This window comes from Varroa destructor, unplaced genomic scaffold, assembly GCF_002443255.2.
Source record: "Varroa destructor unplaced genomic scaffold, Vdes_3.0 BEIS01000001.1, whole genome shotgun sequence".
NCBI classification, from domain to species: Eukaryota; Metazoa; Arthropoda; class Arachnida; order Mesostigmata; family Varroidae; genus Varroa; species Varroa destructor.
In genome coordinates this window covers 821,729-839,095 of record NW_019211454.1, presented here as the reverse complement: position 1 = coordinate 839,095, position 17,367 = coordinate 821,729, and the positions used below count along the sequence as shown (strand labels likewise).

Here is a 17,367-nt window from a genome sequence, read left to right as displayed (position 1 = left end):
GAATAAGTTTTGCGTTTTAGGCGAATCGCAGATATCAGATTCTGCAAAGGAGCGGGTAGAAGACAAATACTGACGCTTCTATTATATGTTAAAATGAAAAGGATTACATGCAGAGGGTCCTCGAACTTGTCAGAGATTCCGATAAGGAATAATCATTTTTTTGTTGCTGTAATTTTTACACCTGAGATAAAGCTAATTCGCCAATAGGCTAATTAGAAGAAGACATTTTAAATTCATTAGATTAAACAGCACTTTTTATAGTTGATGGTAAAAACTATTCTCCCAGAAACAGCGATAGAAAGTGCTACTCATTCTTTAGCAAGACAAACACTTGGGACTGCATGATGCCCCCTATAAGGCGTCATATTATATTTGGGCTTGGCGCAAATTAGCTTGAACAATCTCCCTGCGAACGTCTGGGGCTTAGTTTCTTCTCAGGTTGCGCGGCGGCGCATGAAACGTAACGAGGAAGCGTGACGAGAAACAAATTTCTTGCATCTGGAATAAAGGTGTAAAGGGGAAAACCGGACGATTATGTATATGATAAATGTGTTGCCTGAAATTACGATGGTTCCTTTGCATACTTGCGCACCATTAGCAAGCTTCCCCAAGTGACAATCTAGACAATCGTAGCTGGGACGAGCTGAAAAAATTGTTAACCGATGACTTATTCAGGCTGTACTGACACTACAAAGTGACGATAAGTAGAATAGTATACTTGTTATTACGATATATTCATATTCCTTAAATCATATGGTTCGAACAATTATTTCGAAACAAGAGCCTTGGATACAGCACATCGTCTTCAGAACTAAGTTTCGAATTTATGATCTGTAATAACATTAATTGAACTAAGCCGTGTAACTTAGCTCATAAGTGGTTAAAATCTCAATCTCATTCTTCTTCTTCTTGAGACATGACGAGCACTCATAGACTTGGCCTTTTACCAAATGGGCCTAGTTGCCATAGCCTATTCTGCATAGTGTAGTAATAGAAAATGTGACGTCTCTCGTTTCATCTGGGGGTCTCTTATGTGCGAACAATACCGCTTGATGGCTTACAGTTTAATTTCTTCATTGCTAGGTCTTGTTGAACCAGCGATCGAAATAAATGTTAGAACGCAGAGAAGATGTTAATAGCCGAAAGTATATTTTTCAAACAGTACACTAATTCTAAGTGAAAGCATATATCATACCCGTATTGTATCGTGTATACTAAGTAAATACTTACAATTCAAACACCATATAAAGTATTCCCTCGGAACTATACGTCTCCAGCAATTCGACGATGTGTGAATGTTTCAACGAGTGGCAAATAGTTGCCTCTCTTTTTATATCTGTAAATGCATAGTATGTGCATGGTTAATATTTATACATAATCGTTATGTGGTACCTATCTAATATGATCTTCCATTGGAGAGTCCATCAGCAAGTAACATATTTTGGGTTCAAAAACTATAGAATTCACTGACAAGGACAATTTTCATATAGAAATGCGTACATATATCGTTTGCTCAATAAACAGTGTTAATTTAATGAATGTGTTTAATCTGTCTGCCATTTAATTGTGGTTTGTAGACAGAAAGTAGTCTCCTCTGAGATAGTCTTTTGGCTAATATTTACGAGCAAATATATAATATTTAAGGCTAATATATACCTTCAATATCTAACGATGCAGAAGTAGCAATCTTAGCAACATCAACAATTTTTACAGAAAATTGTCGACCTGTCTCACGGTGCACGCATCGCCGCTGCACCCAACAGGAGCCCCTGAAGTCACAAAAAATATTTGTTATTAACTATGCCTGGCAACTTAATATGAAGTTTATTGTGCATATGTTGGTGTATATTTGTAGAAGCTGCACCTTCCGTTACGTGTCCTCCTAACCCATACGCTTTGATTGTAATTAAATACAACTTATCGTGTAGAAGGTGTAAGTGTAGAAATTTACGGATCGGTCGGACAACAATAGAGTAAATCTATAATCTGCGCTTTCAGCTCTCATTGTGAGACTTGCTTCTGCAGAGAACAATATCCACATTCATTTCGATTTCGCTTTGCTCTGAATAAACAGAATTTTCGTTAATAACACTAACGGCTGATACAAGGGAGTAGCATAGGCAATAGTTGAGACAAACAGAGCGCATAAACGCCATAAGTAAATCGTGTCCACGTGAAAATGATCGGCTCTAACACTTTAAGATATATGACAAAATCATTTTCTATAAAATGTCTTGTGCGGTCAACTGTACGAAATCAACTTTGTAAGTTTGTAACGTGTTGTAGTGGATTTCGCTCTTTCGCTCACTCACGTACAACCCTAGCAAACCTATCTTTTGACCAGTAAAAGAAAGCAAAGTTTCAGATATCCTAGTTTTCTGAGAAGTTGCATCATAGCTCTTGTTCGTGTGAAGTTATGTCCCTACTTGCAAAAAGCTCTTTAAAGAGATTATAAGATAACTCGTTTTAGTTTTATTTTAGACAATTTACAGTGGAAACAATAGCCTACCTAAATACGCAGTAGACTATAGTATTCATCACATATAATTGTAAAAATTACGAAACGACTTTTACAACCAGTATGAAATTATTTTTGTTAAAAATATTTTATAAAAACACGTTTGTCAAATGTATTTGACAAAGCGTTGCTAGGGTTGGCCTTATTGGTACAAATATTTCTGATAACGACCTAGCCCACGGTGCGATCTGCCTATTTCGACTGTATGGCAGATAAATAATAACGCTGATTTCGATCGGACGTAATAATTTGAAGTACGAAAATGCACGCAGTCGTAGCTGGAGGTTGTTTCCGTGCTTTCCGGCTTGCAGGTGCCACTGCGACAGCATCTGTGGCGTTTCTGTTTTGAGACGAAGTCGACGCTCAAGACGATCAAGGTTGTTGCCACTCAGCCATGGAAAATCAGTGAAGCAGCAAAGAACGTATTGGACCTTCAGGTCTACCGCACATCGGCATAGAGAGCTTCAAATCTAGCTAATAGATATCCTTGAAACAATTCAAGATATTTATGAAATAGGCCACTTAACACTAAAGCCATCAAAGATGAACTTTTTACCAGTTAAAATGAGCTGAATGGTCAGCTACATTATGTACCAAAAAGGCTCTAATTTCGAGAGATTCTGCAACAGTCATAGTCTTTATGATCACCTTATCTTTGATCGTTGCGTAGAATTATCACTCACTTGCCTACTCACACAGCGACATAAACTCAGTGAAATCGACTTTATATGGATGAAGCACCCAGTCCGTTACGCTTTCAAAACATTTCTTTATTCCCCTTGTCAGTATCCAATATCTCTATTAAACACAGACTCGCATAAAACTTATCCTGACTCACAAGTTATACTAACCCCAGCCTGTCGTTTATTTCGTTTTAACGAGTAAACCCCGACCCTTATAAAAACGAAAAAAAAAAGTGTTAAATTGTAGTAGCGCACCAAAACGAGTATGACATGCTTTGTTTGTGTTGTTTATACATTATTTATAAATATTTCGATTGAGTGAGAAGTACTTCAAACCAATTTGTTATGGAAAAATTTTTGAGCTTTAAGAAATTACGCAATTTTGAGGTTTCAGAAAATGACTTGGTTAGTTTCAAGTAAAAATATTTTGAAACTGAATGATTAGACGTAATGAAATCGCACTATTTCATTCATAGATGATACCTTTCTTTCGGGGTTTTGCCATAGGAAAAAGAAGGATCTTTTTGGGCCGTTTCAGGCACACGACAAAAATATCTTTTGTTCTACGCAGTGCTAATTCAGTTATAAAGGCCACTGGAGGAGATCATGCGCTTGTGAGAACACTGGATGGGGAATAATCTGTCGTCTACAAACACATGCTTAAAAAACTTCTACACTTAACAGGACCGCTATAACCTCATTCGTCCTCGCCGCGCGCGACGATCTATCTTTCCAAAGCTAATGACATGTCGCTCTGTATTCGCTGTATCGCTAAATGGCTGCACGAGTCAATATAAACATTGTTATTAAGAAAAAAAAATTTAGATTATATAATCTTTCGATGATTCGAAAAGATAACTACCGAGTGAATTTACCGTTTTACTATAAATGCGTGGCTTGAGTGCGTAGAGGTATGTTTCAAAATCAATCTAACTTTGAAAGCTCTCTTTCCTAGAATTTCACATAATGCTCTCGATTCATCCCCCAATCTTACACAAAGAATAGATACGTTATACGCAAATAATCATCAAATAAATTAGTAATTAGCAGAATCGTCGCGTGTGTCAAACAACAAAGCTGCTCAATCCTAATGAGAGCATTCCGCGTCTTGTATGAGAACCTTATTGTATTATATCCAAAGAGCAAGTTTACAGTAGAAGGTAGCTAAAAACAAACGATGTTACAAACATTTCATTAAAGAATAGTACGTTTTCGAAAAAAGCGCGACTCGGCCCTAATAAAGAAGGAAGCCGTTTGGCGGTCACCCAGTCCCCGAACAACGTGTGGCTTAAGGGCCTTCAAAATTATAGCCGTGAATACATTTGTCGTATCGATCAATTACATGAGAACGTAAGTATTTATGAGCTTATATTCAGCCAGCAATGAAGTGGTCTACAACAGATGAATAAAAAAAAATGAGTCTGAATCGGACCTTCGAAGTTAACTGACTCTCTTCTCAATTTATCAAGGCTGTCGGTAGTCAGGTGCAAGCTTCGGGCTCGTGTTCTGCACTAAGAACCTGATGTTGAATTTAGAGCGTCTGCCAACCATGGTCGCATCAAACCTTTTGTACGTAACAATAGGCTGGCACTATTTGACACTAGCGACCGGTGATGGCCACATAAAGCATATGCATCGTTTAGGTACATAGGGCAATGGGTAACTGCAAGCTTTAGATAACGTTAACTTTACAGTAGTCCACGAGGGGTCTCTGTCCAGCCGCGATACAGCCGAGACGATATCACGTACATACGACTCACAAGTACCAACAAGCCCTTATGGATCAGGACGTTGCCAAGAGGCCCGTGTTGACTTGAAAGCATTTATCAGAGGAAAGATTGTTGGCGACTACTGCACTCCGTTTAAATTTCAGTATTTTTTACCAAACGTTTGAAGCGAGCCTCCTTGATCCATGCCACACATATTAAATGAGACACCGTTTGCACATCTAGTTAGATTGCAGTGTACCAGAGAGTCATACATTTTAGCAGCGCTGGATGTCATCCTCGGGCGTATTTTTTTAGATCCGCCTGGGCAGTTCCTTAAAGAAAGCCTTTTCTGAAATATTTAGCAAGTTAAACTATGTAATAACTGAAGATGTTATAAAGGTCTCTCTTGTCACGGATATCGTTAAGGTTGTTCGACGGTTCTCAGGAAGTAGCCCGACCGACTAAAATAGTCGTTTCATACTTAACTTCGAAAACCCTCCACAGGTATTAGTAGATTATAGTGGCCGAAAGAGAGATGCTGGTTTATCCACGCAGCTTTGGAAGTAATTTATTTGTTTAGGTATCTACGGACTGTATCTACAGGTAAAAATAAAGCAACTAATTTTGTGTCTAAATATAACATTATTAAACTAAATATGCGCCATTCTGACAGATGATCTAGCGCCAATTTTTTAGTATTACTATAATTTATTTGCTGTAAAACTTCTGTAGTTATTGGGCAAAGGAACGTTTTTCGCATCACTCAGTTGAAACTAAATTAATGCCATCGAGAAAGGGGTCTTACAAGGGAGACCGAAATGGATTATGGCCTGATGGCATACAGTCCGGGCTATCTGGCTGATGCGTTAAGATTTCCCATCCAAGTTGTTTGACTGGGTCGCTAAGGGTGTATGTGGTCCTGTATTGTAATGATGTAAGACGCCATTAATGCTCTGTATATATCTTGTCAGTCGTTGATAGAGTGTCCAAGTGGCAATAACTAATAGTCCACGGTTTTTTTTCCCATTCCATACACATTTTAACTTGAGTGTAAGCTTCGCAAAATATGTAATAGAAATAAAAAAAAAAACACTTCTTATTTTTTAGTTTGCATTATAGTGTCGTATGTGTTCCACTTTTAGTCACTAATGATCTACCGCCTAGAGACGGCTCGATTCCGTTACATTTGTGTAGAGTATTTGTAAATGGAAATACAATCGGATAAATTACTTAGCTCCAATTTGTGCGGCACACAAAGGCCGACCTTTTTTTTTCTTAGCTAACTTTCTTCAACTAATGAAGAGCTATTGGGTCGTGAATGTTTAGTTCCTCAGCAATAGCGCGGCCACTCACGTGTCGGTCTTACTCAACTTTCGCAATGATTGAATGAACCTCTTCTGTAATTGATCATCGAACACTTCGAAGAGCATCGGAACTTCCAAAATGAAAGCGCCCATCATTGGGCCGTTTCTTCGGATAACGTATCCTCCACAATTTTTTTTTATAAACTAGGCAGTGTTCTCGCCTTTATCAAAAAAATATAAAATATAATAAATTTTGCGGAAATTTCACTCATCTTCTAAGCACTCGATCTTAGGTCTAGATTAAAGCAGTGCAACAATTTTAGAATATCTACTACTGGCAAATCTTAGCTTTCAAGATCTTTTATAAAACGATCTTCGCCGGTAAGCTTTGATTTTACTTACCCGCCAACTTGCGCATCATCAAAGATAAAAGGGAAGCATTTACATTAGACAATAGTTCTGATAACAATTCTAAGCTTTCACAACACACCATATCAGTGAGAGAAACGTAACAGATCCACAACCAAATATCATTAAAATGTTTAACTTTTTACAAACGTATGCAGTCGCTTAATATCAGTGGTTGAAGACGACGGTCTATTCAACAGCCTTAATACTATTTACTCGTGTGTTTACCTTTCTATAACATTGAGGGACTTTATTTAACATGTAAGAGAGATTTAAGACGGACCTAATAACCATAGAAGTATACCTTTAATTCATATCTCGAACACGCGCCAATACATCGCAAGACGTTTATTGCGTTTCGAGATCGCATAACGCCTACCCTGTATTGACTGGTTGACCCTTTGCGGAACCTAATTCAACTACGTTCATGGGCTTTCCCTCTACCATTTTCTTGAGAGCTGTACAAACAAAAGTTACACTTCTATGAGGTACTTTGACTAAATATGCAAACTCAGTCACGTGACGCCACATATCCCTTTTAAATAAGAAATTGCTTTTACAGATACTCCTGTTTGCTTAGACTGCTTCGCCTGGATTGCACGAAGCTTAGCACTTTTCGAAACGGCTATATTAACTCTAATTAATGCGTAAAAGCCTTTGAACATTGCTGGACCCAACTTGAGTAGTTTTTAGCCCAAGTATCTGGCTTGTTACTCGAATAGGTGAAACGAAGATTCTTCTCAGTCGGAACCTGTCTGCTTAAATAGAATTCAGCTTTCATATTGCTGAGGAGTTATTTCGGTTAGAAGTTTGTTGATATCAAATAAGAACATTTTTCTTCCTAACGTTTAATGTCACATTATGTACCACCAAAAAAATGACGAATATATATTGAGCCGTGTTCTTGCTCTGGAAGACAAAAACAGATACATAAGTACGTATTTTAAGACATATATGCGCGAGACGAGTTTCAGTAGAGTATGAGACGTATGTAAACAATTGTACCGCCAAATAATACAGAAGAGATCCAAGCTCTGGAATAACTACACAGGGTGAACACGAAACTTCTATAAATACTAAACTTCCGCTTTTCAAATGCAAACTGATGTCGCTGAACAACTTCTCTGTTATTTACCGTGCAATTATTTGTTTCGTTAAACTACTTCTCTAATACTCTGGATCTCTTTCATATGAGCCTTAACTAAAACTCGGAATTTCATAACGATATTGTGCTCCCTGCCTCAAAAACAAGTGCTGTATGGTCTGTGTGCTGATATGCGGGAAGATGCGCTCTAAGGCGTTTCTAATCATGAGTTGACAGACCCAGATTCAACACTCTGGAAAAAAATAATATATTCGAGCAAAAACAACAATAATAAAACAGTCCTTAGACATTTAAACCCTATGAGAAATAAAATGACTTTAAACTGCTAACAGCAACCTCAAATATCAACAAACTTTTTCATAATAACATTATCAGATAAATTTGTATGTTTCTGGGCTTCTTACTACATCTTCTTGCAGCCTTTCTTTATGCTAGGCACATGATGTACCACATGGTCTATTACGTCGCGAAAAACTTACTGCACTGTCTTGATGGACATGTCTATAGATACATCACCGGGATATCAGTCACTGTGTTTAGGACAATCCAACTGATGTAGTAAGCCTTTTATTTCATGATTTGTCTGCACCGGAGTGGTGCATCGGCGTATGCCATCTCTATTATACAGCCTCATATTATGTCGTAATATTCTCTCCCATCCGTGAGTATCCTCCTATGAAATGCACTCTCTAGAACATTCCAGTGACGTTTTACTCTGCTCCCTGTCCCGACGCCGTCGATGATGACCCTTCACTACCTGATAGAGGCCGGTGCCCCAGAGACTTGTTTTGAAAAATGTCGCTGTTCTCTATCAGATGCATTATACTTGGCCTCTTCCCGGATAAGCTTTCGTTTTCTTTTGTCATATGGATAGCAACGTAGGGCATGTACCATAGCCACCCTTACAACTGTAAAAAGATGCACCCAACACTCATGCCGCCATCACTGCAGCTGCTATATATTACTGAAGACACGAATGATAAGGTATTGATGGAAATGTCTATAGATTTGGGACTATCGCAATACAAAGCTAAACATCTATCAGTTTTAGCTCAAAACCAGCCACCATTTTTCGCTCGAGCTAGGAACCTCTCCCGTGGCCCAAGGTTCACCTTATCTCACCTAAAACTTTTCGTTGGTTTTTTCTGTCACTCAGCCATCAAAATATAATACCTTTGCTCTTATTCTCTATAATAACTCTGTGCTTAGAAATTATTTTTGATAGCTTACGTTACTACAAGTACAAGGCTTCCATTACCAATACAGAGTTTAGCAAATTACGTTTTTGACCACGGTCCTTAATATGAGGTATTTTTGAATCTAAGGACTAGATCTTTATAGGTGAGAAGAGCGCATAAACAAAACTCGAGATCCAATTAGCAGGCGTCCATCAAGCACCGGATTTTCTTGTTACCATACAACTTCCTCATATTAGATCATCATCGTCTTACCGATGGAATATTGTTTGGCCGGTACACATATGAAGAGAATCGTAGTAGTACATCTATGCAAAACTGTGGAAAAAAGATGCTTGCAGTTGGTTAAATTTGTATAAAAGTGAGCAGTGGAAGCTCAGCTCTGCGGAAATACTTTTGACTTCGGTTGAATCTGTTAAACTGCTACGGGTCCCGTACATAAACTTGTAGAGCAGACCTTTAATGGGTGCTTTCAATTTTTGTTTAATGGCTGGCTTCATTGTAAAAAAGTGCTGAAAATCATGGGCTTCCAATGTCGTTGCTAGGGTGATACGCTTCGAGTCATGATAATACTATTTACTATTATACGCAACCAAAAGTTATCGATTATGAGTTTAAAAAGTTCGCTTTACAGATCAGTTACTGTTAGTTACTTTGTGCTAACGACAACGCCATTCCATGCTTGGATCCCTACCAAAATAATGCCATGTTAACACACTGGCTAGGTAAGTAGATGCTGCTTTATGGCATAAAAAATTATGTCACTTACACACCGGCCGTGCTTGAAAAATCGCAAATTTTATAAAAATGCTTGCCAACGCAGAAGAGGCCACGCTGAAATGCTGATAGGGATTATCATTAGAGCTGGCCACGGACAGCGAAATCATTGTACTTGCGAGATAAGCGAGCCTCCCGAAAATTGATGACATTAACCATAAGTATTTAAACTGCAGCGTCGTTGGCAAAAAATTGTGCGCATCGGTCATAACCAATAGCTTACACTATCGTATAACGTGCCTCTTTTTTTAAAATAGGTGTCATTTTCTCTAATTTTATATATCAGTCTCTACAGAAAATGCGCAACATATCTTCTTCTCACTTTTGTGAAGCTAATAGAATGCATAATGGTCTCGCAGATTTTCTTGTTAGAATGGCTAGATATCACTAGCGTAAGAAAATTTTTAGCGGGAGCTTTGTCTACGAGAATCGTCAGTAAAAAGTGTCAGAAATATTTAGGTTGCATTTATTGTTCCTTATGGGCCTTAGGCACCAGTCTCATTAACGATGTACTTAGAGCACTTGCAGAACAATCGAGGAACTCCTGTCGTTTATTACACTGTCTAAACTAGAAATAAATGGTCTCGTTACAGGTTTCTCTGATTAGCGCTCTGAATCGGTTACGGGAAGGGATTATATCAACTTCACTGGTATCAGAATGATAAAAAGCCAACCACGACATCCTTTAACAAAGCAGTGCCGTTAACAAGTGGCTCAAATGGTGCAGTGCATCTGCGGAACCCACTACACACACAGCACGTAAACTCTGTTCGGAAAAGAAGAACGCTGAAAACAACTTGGACTCATTTGTACAGATCATAGTATAGTAATTATAACCGAAGATTCTCATAGACATATGTATGCTGTGCTTCCTGGCTTTTGAATGATCATTGTTGTGCCCTTACCTATGAGATATTACAAAGGTAAGGGTTCATAACTAAATGGCGTTGCTGAAAATCGAACAACGGTAGATTGTAGCTAATTAAAAAAATCGGTATGTTTAAAAACTGACATTACTAAATCGTTGAAGAAAGCAATAATAAATTGAGCACTGTTTCATTACGCCTTAAATATAGCGACTTGTCCCTTCTATAATTGAACATTTTCTCAAATAAGGTCTAAAAGAGCATAAATAAAATCACTTTAAACCAACCATGCAATTGACAGGATGGGAAGAATTTGCCCCTTTAAGGCAGTATTATCGTGTTGTTTTGAATTTGATTTAATGTAGAATTATTTCACAATTTTGCCTCGCCACCGCATGTAACTTGGAATTATCGAGTTCCTTTGATGCAGCTGATAGTTTCTAAAAATTCAAATTCAGCATAAGATTCTCTAGCCTTTAAGTAGGCCGCGTCTCCTGAGAAACTGTGCTACCCATGATTTTGTTATTTGTGTAACTAAGTCTCAATACTTAACCAATAAAACGTCTGTAGATGGTTCACCTAAATTTCACATTTGCAGCAGCAGTCACTTTGGCAAGGGGACGAATGATTTCCTCTGACATGCATGCAACAACGTAAGACCAGGAAGGGGGGAATGAAGGAGAGTTGGGAAGAGAGAGATCGTGGTAGGAGGCCATGTTCATGAATGACACCACTAAATCGACGACCCTATGAACAATCGAGTAAACCTATAAAAAAATATTACCTTAAAATGTACAGTGATGTATGTCGTAAACTAAAATCTCTTTCTCTTAGAGATATAGCAATGCCTGTGACTTTTAATTGAAACACTTATATCGAAATTAAGACGTATATTGCAGTGAAATGCGGTTTATATGGCAATCCACTTCGTATAGTGCTAAACAAAAGAGTTCAATTGAGGAATTAGCAAACATATAACGAGATTTCAATGCCGCGTGAGTAAAAAGTGTTGCTACATAGGCATGAGTTCCCGCAAGAACTAACGGGAATCTTTTCAGTTATGAGTAGCCGGGATCGAGAGGCCTGTAGATTGTATACGGATATCGTAAGTACTATTCACGGTCGGAATTAGGAAAGGTAATTTAATTTTTGATTAATATTATATATTAATGAGCCTATTAGAAAATATATGTTGGTAACTTCTATTTTATTTGGATGATTTATGTTAAAAAGCTCTACATTTCCCTGTATGTTCTGTTTTAACTTTCTGCAAAAAGGGCTTACAGATTTGCTCTAAATCTTTTAAATAGCTTCTTACTTATATAAACACATAACCACTTATATGCTTTGAATAAATAAAGGAAACACTTAAAACCTTTCAGGTTAAAACTAAAAAATAAGACAAGTTATGTATCGAAAATGGAAGACCTACATAGATTTGAGAGCCTAGTCATCAGGCGCTAAATACTGTTAATCTCACCGTAATTTTACAATATTTTTCTTATGTTTAAAAATAATTAACTATTACAGTGAGATCACTTAAATAGTTTTTGCCAATGGATACGATAAACACTCTAATTAAGCCTCACCTAGAGCGTTTATCGTATTCATTGGCAGAAAATTATTTGAGTCATCTCACTGTAATAGTTTTTGAACGAATGAAAATATTCGCTTTCTTTTCGTTCACAATTTTCGTTCACGTTTAATTACTTCCGGTTAGGCAAAATAATGGTCTCGAGGGTCGAATCAAAGAATATGTATCATGTTTGAAAGAGTAATAGTGGTTTTGTTCATGACAAAAATAATAAAAAATGTCCTCGAATGTCCAACCTTTATAAATGCCCTGTGTTAGGTTTACGCGTAAAATCCCCATGTACTACTTTCCACAATTTTTATTCTCTTAATTCTTCTATTTTGTCCTCAGTTAGCCTTGATCTTGAAATTTGCGGCCGTCCATTCGGGTTTTTCGTAATGTTTTGTTATTTTTTTCATAATAATGCTTTATGGAAATGAATCACTGCTGAAACGCGTGTTTTCAATAATTCCCATCATGTAAGATTATATGATAATATAGACTATGATTATTTCGCCTCCATTATGTTATACCACACGCTTAATGCATATTACATTTTTTTTTACCAAAGTAAACAAATCCAGATTTAAATCCGGACAGAGTTTGCAAAATGTCTAGAGGAGCTTTCAATGAACATGCCAGCCTTCACCACACTTACTAAACGAAAAGAAACTTTTTTTTCTTGCTTGAACAGCAGTCGAATGAGTTTCGTTAAGCCAAATGTTAATGTTGATCTTATCCAACGTTTATTGAATTTATCCATTCATGTTATACGTAATTGTAATCAGCATCTATTCTGTTTTCCTTCTTATGCGGAGAACTTCAATGAATAAGCTATCGACAATAAACAAACAATTCGAGGAAAGATTTGTAAAAAAAAAATATGTAAAATGTGCCATTTTACATATTAATTGTTTCATATACAAGCTACTATAAGAATAATCGCGGAAAAGCGATATCCAGCAAACTAAACTGAGTTATTATTGAGATTTATAACTTACCCACCTGTTTAGACCGTTTGCATTTAAGGCCAGTCACCGGCTATCACATCCTAGCGTGAAATGATATCGTCACAAGGAATACTGCTACTGCGTCCCGTAGGTCTCGATTTAAAAAGCGCGCGTCTTGGCGCTTTTGTCGGCCAGGGAATACTTCTTCTCAAGTTAAATTGTTAAGAGGTCCTTTAGAGGCCTCTAGGGAACGGCGAAGTCGACTTTTGAGTGCGACTTTGTCACTCGTTTTCCGACCACCGTCAAAGCAAGCTTGTACAGGTTGACTTACAGCAGTGAGCATTTGACAGAAGCAATAGAGGGAAGTAATGCTAGGGTTGGTGCTAGCACATCACTGTATAATTAACAAGTTAAATAGCGTAATGATATATCGTAAAATACTCTGGCATAATCTGCCAGAAATTCCCGTATTTTCAAACAGCTGTTTACAACAAGACCTTGTTATAGCGAGTGCTCTAAAAGGAATTCGTTAACGGCATATGGAAACTAAATTTTACGCTTTAGGTTGGAGTCAGAAACAGTTCACAGAGTGCTAGGTACGTAGAAAAGCTTCGTTTTGGCAAATAACTACCATGTACGCACTGAGGAGATAACGCTATTTTCACGCTAAATGGAGATTTTTACTTCTGTTGAAGACAAATAGTTTTTGAGAAAAACAAAAATCATAAACTTTCATTACCTCGAATAGCGTTTTTGGTATACCTTTTCATTTTTACCAGTAAAGAGTTTTTCGCTCCGTGCAGTTAAAAACCGACACACCTCTGACACATATAATTTCAAATACGATCGCTACGCTAGTATAGGATTTATGTAATATTTATCAGCCAAGGAAAGATGTAATGAAATTATAGTTTAAGTCTATCTCGTCCTTTAGTTCATCAGTCTGCTGCAGACTGCTTACAAATCTCTTAGTATTAAAGTTTCCTAAAAGATTCTTTTCAACGATTCCGTTATTTGATGTGTATAGGGCGGAGCTAATGGTGCAGGTATAGCATGTGTTAGTTTTAAACATGTCAAAATAAGATAATTCTGCCAATATTAAATTTAGTAAACATGACAAGTGCCATAACGATTGTACACGAGGTGGTTATTAAAATTTTGCTTAAGCTTCAGTCTCATAAGTGAGATGCACCACTAACCGATACATCCAGCTGATATTGTACTGTGCTTGTTTACTGTTTCATACAATGAGCTTTTTGTTTGTTTGAAGAATAGAATAGAAAGCCACATTTCAATGTAACTAGCTTTAATCACACAAAATGCTTTCAGGGAGTGGCCTCAGCTCTTGCGAAAGCGTTACTTTTTCTAGGCATATAGTTACAGCTGCATAACCTATAGTGCATAAACAAAACAGAAGTTATAGCGTCGGCTCATACCCCTACTGCTTTCTTTCTAAATCTATTGCAACATAATGTTCGAGAAAGACTGTAATAGCGTCTCGGTACCCAACTATCGCCTCGTTTTGCCTCGCGGTTGAATAAACAAAAACATACGTTATATTTATAAAAAATCTTATCTTGGCCGTACTTGTTTTAACTTAATAAAATGTTAAAAATGGCTCTCTGTTAGCCCCAATAATAACCATTTTTCAAAGCTAGAATATGTGTACAAGCTTATCTAATGAAAATCGACTTATTTCAGACGAATATCTAAGGAGTCAGGGCCCAATACTCTCATCCAATTAGAAAAGGATATCTGAACAAACCTACGTGTTAGAACTTGATTCTCCATAATAAAACAATGTCTTCGAAAATGGTTCGGCTATAAAATATATCCCGTTTTTACTCAGTGATATATATATATATATATATATATATATATATGTATATGTAAAAATGTATTTAATATGTATGTTGTGCTGTCAGTGAAAGCCTGCAGGCGTATAGGTTGTTCTCTAACTTCTGTATACTTTTCTGTACACTGAATAGCGGTGTCTATAGTCAGATGTTTGTCCTAGATACGTTCTTTTCAGGTAATTAGAGTGTATCCTCTTCATGGTGTCGTACTGACATACGAGTATCAATTTCAAAGCTCTCTATGGGCAGTAGCAAAGTGGAAACAAGACTCAGCTAAGTCGTTTTGCTCATAGCGGGACATATCATAGATTATACAAGCGCAGCATACGTATTGGCACGCGAGAACGGTGAGAAACGCCGTACGTACAAAAAGCCCTTCGAAAACAAATTTTCGTTTCGACTTTTGAGGTTTTCTTTGAATGATATGAAGAGCAAACTTGTCTAGAAATGGGGTCAAATAAAGGATTGCCATTGAAGTTACCAAGTTTTGGATGATGTCACACATTCGTTCGTTGAGCATTCACCTACTCGCATAGGCAGGAAATAATGGGAACGTAGACATATACAATACATTTATTTGTTAATTTAGACAAAGAAAATTTTGGAAAATTTTTATTATTCCTATAATTGTTTAGTTCCACTAAAGTGTTTATGTTATCCAAGACGATGGTAAGGGTTTATATAATATACTAAATAAACGATTAACACAATTATTAATAACTAGACTGTACAGATCCTAAGGAAATAAGGCAAGTAATATAGCAAGCCTCATTTGGTCCGCGGTTATAATTAATTGAGCTTTGGACAGACGGGAAATCCTAGCCTAATATTACATCCGGTCAATGGGTTGTACCTTAATCTTAACAAGTATGAAAAAAAGTGTATTTTAGCCGGATACATCACTTCTAATCTTGATTTTAAATCCAAAAAATTCACAGATCTATGGCGGAATCTATCTAATTCCTCAAAAAGTCCTAAAACCTGCAAATCGGGACTTTCATATGCAAACAAATAAATACTTATTATTATTATATTCAGGCCTTTGTTGAGCTGAGTTTGTTGTAGCAAAAAGGAAGCTATTCTGATGACCTGCTTGCGAAATCTTAGTTGGTAGGGTACTGACATATAGTTTCTAACTTTTTCTTGTAATTAGTACGATGAATATAATTCCTTTGTGTTACCTATTTGCCACAGAGCTGACATTGGGAACCTTATGACGTTAAGGGAATAGGAAGACGACACACTCTCACTCAGATCTGTCGAGTTAGCCACGACCTGATGGGCCATGCATTGACTGGCCGTCTCTAGCTTTCAAGCAGTAGTTGTCATACTTCACCAAACACGATTTTGTAAGGAAGTGTAGATGAAGATAACTTGTGGATAAAATAATGTGTAGAGGCAAAGGGATGTTTGTTTTTTTTTTGTTTTTTTTTTTTATCATACTTTACCGCAATTTAAAGAAGTTAGAGCAACCGAAAATTTATAATGTATTATACAATGTAATACAGTGCTGAACAGATAGATTTAAATTTTCCCTGTAATGAACTACTCGCACCTTTGCATCTCTGTAATTATTCAAGCAAGACTCCCTAAAATTGGCGGTAGGAATGCCATTTGTAGGAATATCGTATCAAAACAAGCTTAAGTTTTCGAACTGTGTTATAATCGTTATCACACTTCCTTGTCTGCCCGCCCCAAGAAGTATACGTACGTCGATGCTAGATACAGAAAAAATATAGTCACAGCTATTTATTAATACTTCCTTTTATAGTTATGAATATATAAGAAAATCTTGAAAAGCACAAGACACACTGTGAAATGGCGCATCATGCCAGATGTAAAATCTACATCACGGAGTTTTCAAGTAGCCGTCAACTGTTCCTCTAGATCCTATTATTAATAAATTTACTAACAGAAGTTATAAAAGACCATTTTAACCCATGAATCAGCTTTAAATTATTTGCGAAAAATGGTAGCAACTCCACTAGTTCTACATAAAGAATCACGCCGAAAGCTTACTGTCCTGCCAAAAGAATCTCGGGAAGGGTGGCAACCCTTCACGACTACAAGCATTTTAGCAAAACAATGTGGTACAACTTTTAGTCTTATCTAGGGCGTCTAACAGCTCTCAGGCTTGCATCTTCGAACCGTGTGCCAGGAAGGGAATACTCGTTTATTGTGCAACTGTACTTCAGGTCGTTTTAGGAGTTAGAGTACTTGATGGTGATTACCATCTAAATACCGCTTTGCCGTTGCGAAAGCTTTTCATCAAGACAACCGCAACCGGAAACTGGCTATCAAAATGAATGATGTGAAAGTAACCCTTTATCATGAGGCTGCAAAACGTATATGGCATGATTAATTGTATTTAAAATATAATTAACCTTTTCAGTCTTTCTATTACACTGTTGCGTTCTGCCAA

At 37.1% G+C, this 17,367-nt stretch overlaps 1 protein-coding gene across 9 annotated transcripts in view; it reads right to left on the bottom strand.

Moving 5' to 3' along the window:
• Window positions 1-17,367, bottom strand: part of CASK (peripheral plasma membrane protein CASK) — a 322,381-nt gene that overhangs the window by 274,634 nt on the left and 30,380 nt on the right. For 7 of the 9 annotated variants that reach the window (XM_086977513.1, XM_086977510.1, XM_086977511.1 and 4 more), the window contains exons 3-4: window positions 1,657-1,769; window positions 1,231-1,336 (exon numbers count right to left, since the gene is read on the bottom strand). The exons of 1 other annotated variant lie outside the window; for it this stretch is intronic. In XM_086977513.1, coding sequence (XP_086833639.1) covers window positions 1,231-1,336; window positions 1,657-1,769 — 219 coding nt within the window. Of the gene's footprint in view, window positions 1-1,230; window positions 1,337-1,656; window positions 1,770-13,144; window positions 13,348-17,367 lie in introns of those variants that run through there. One more of the 9 variants, XM_086977517.1, reaches the window with a different exon arrangement.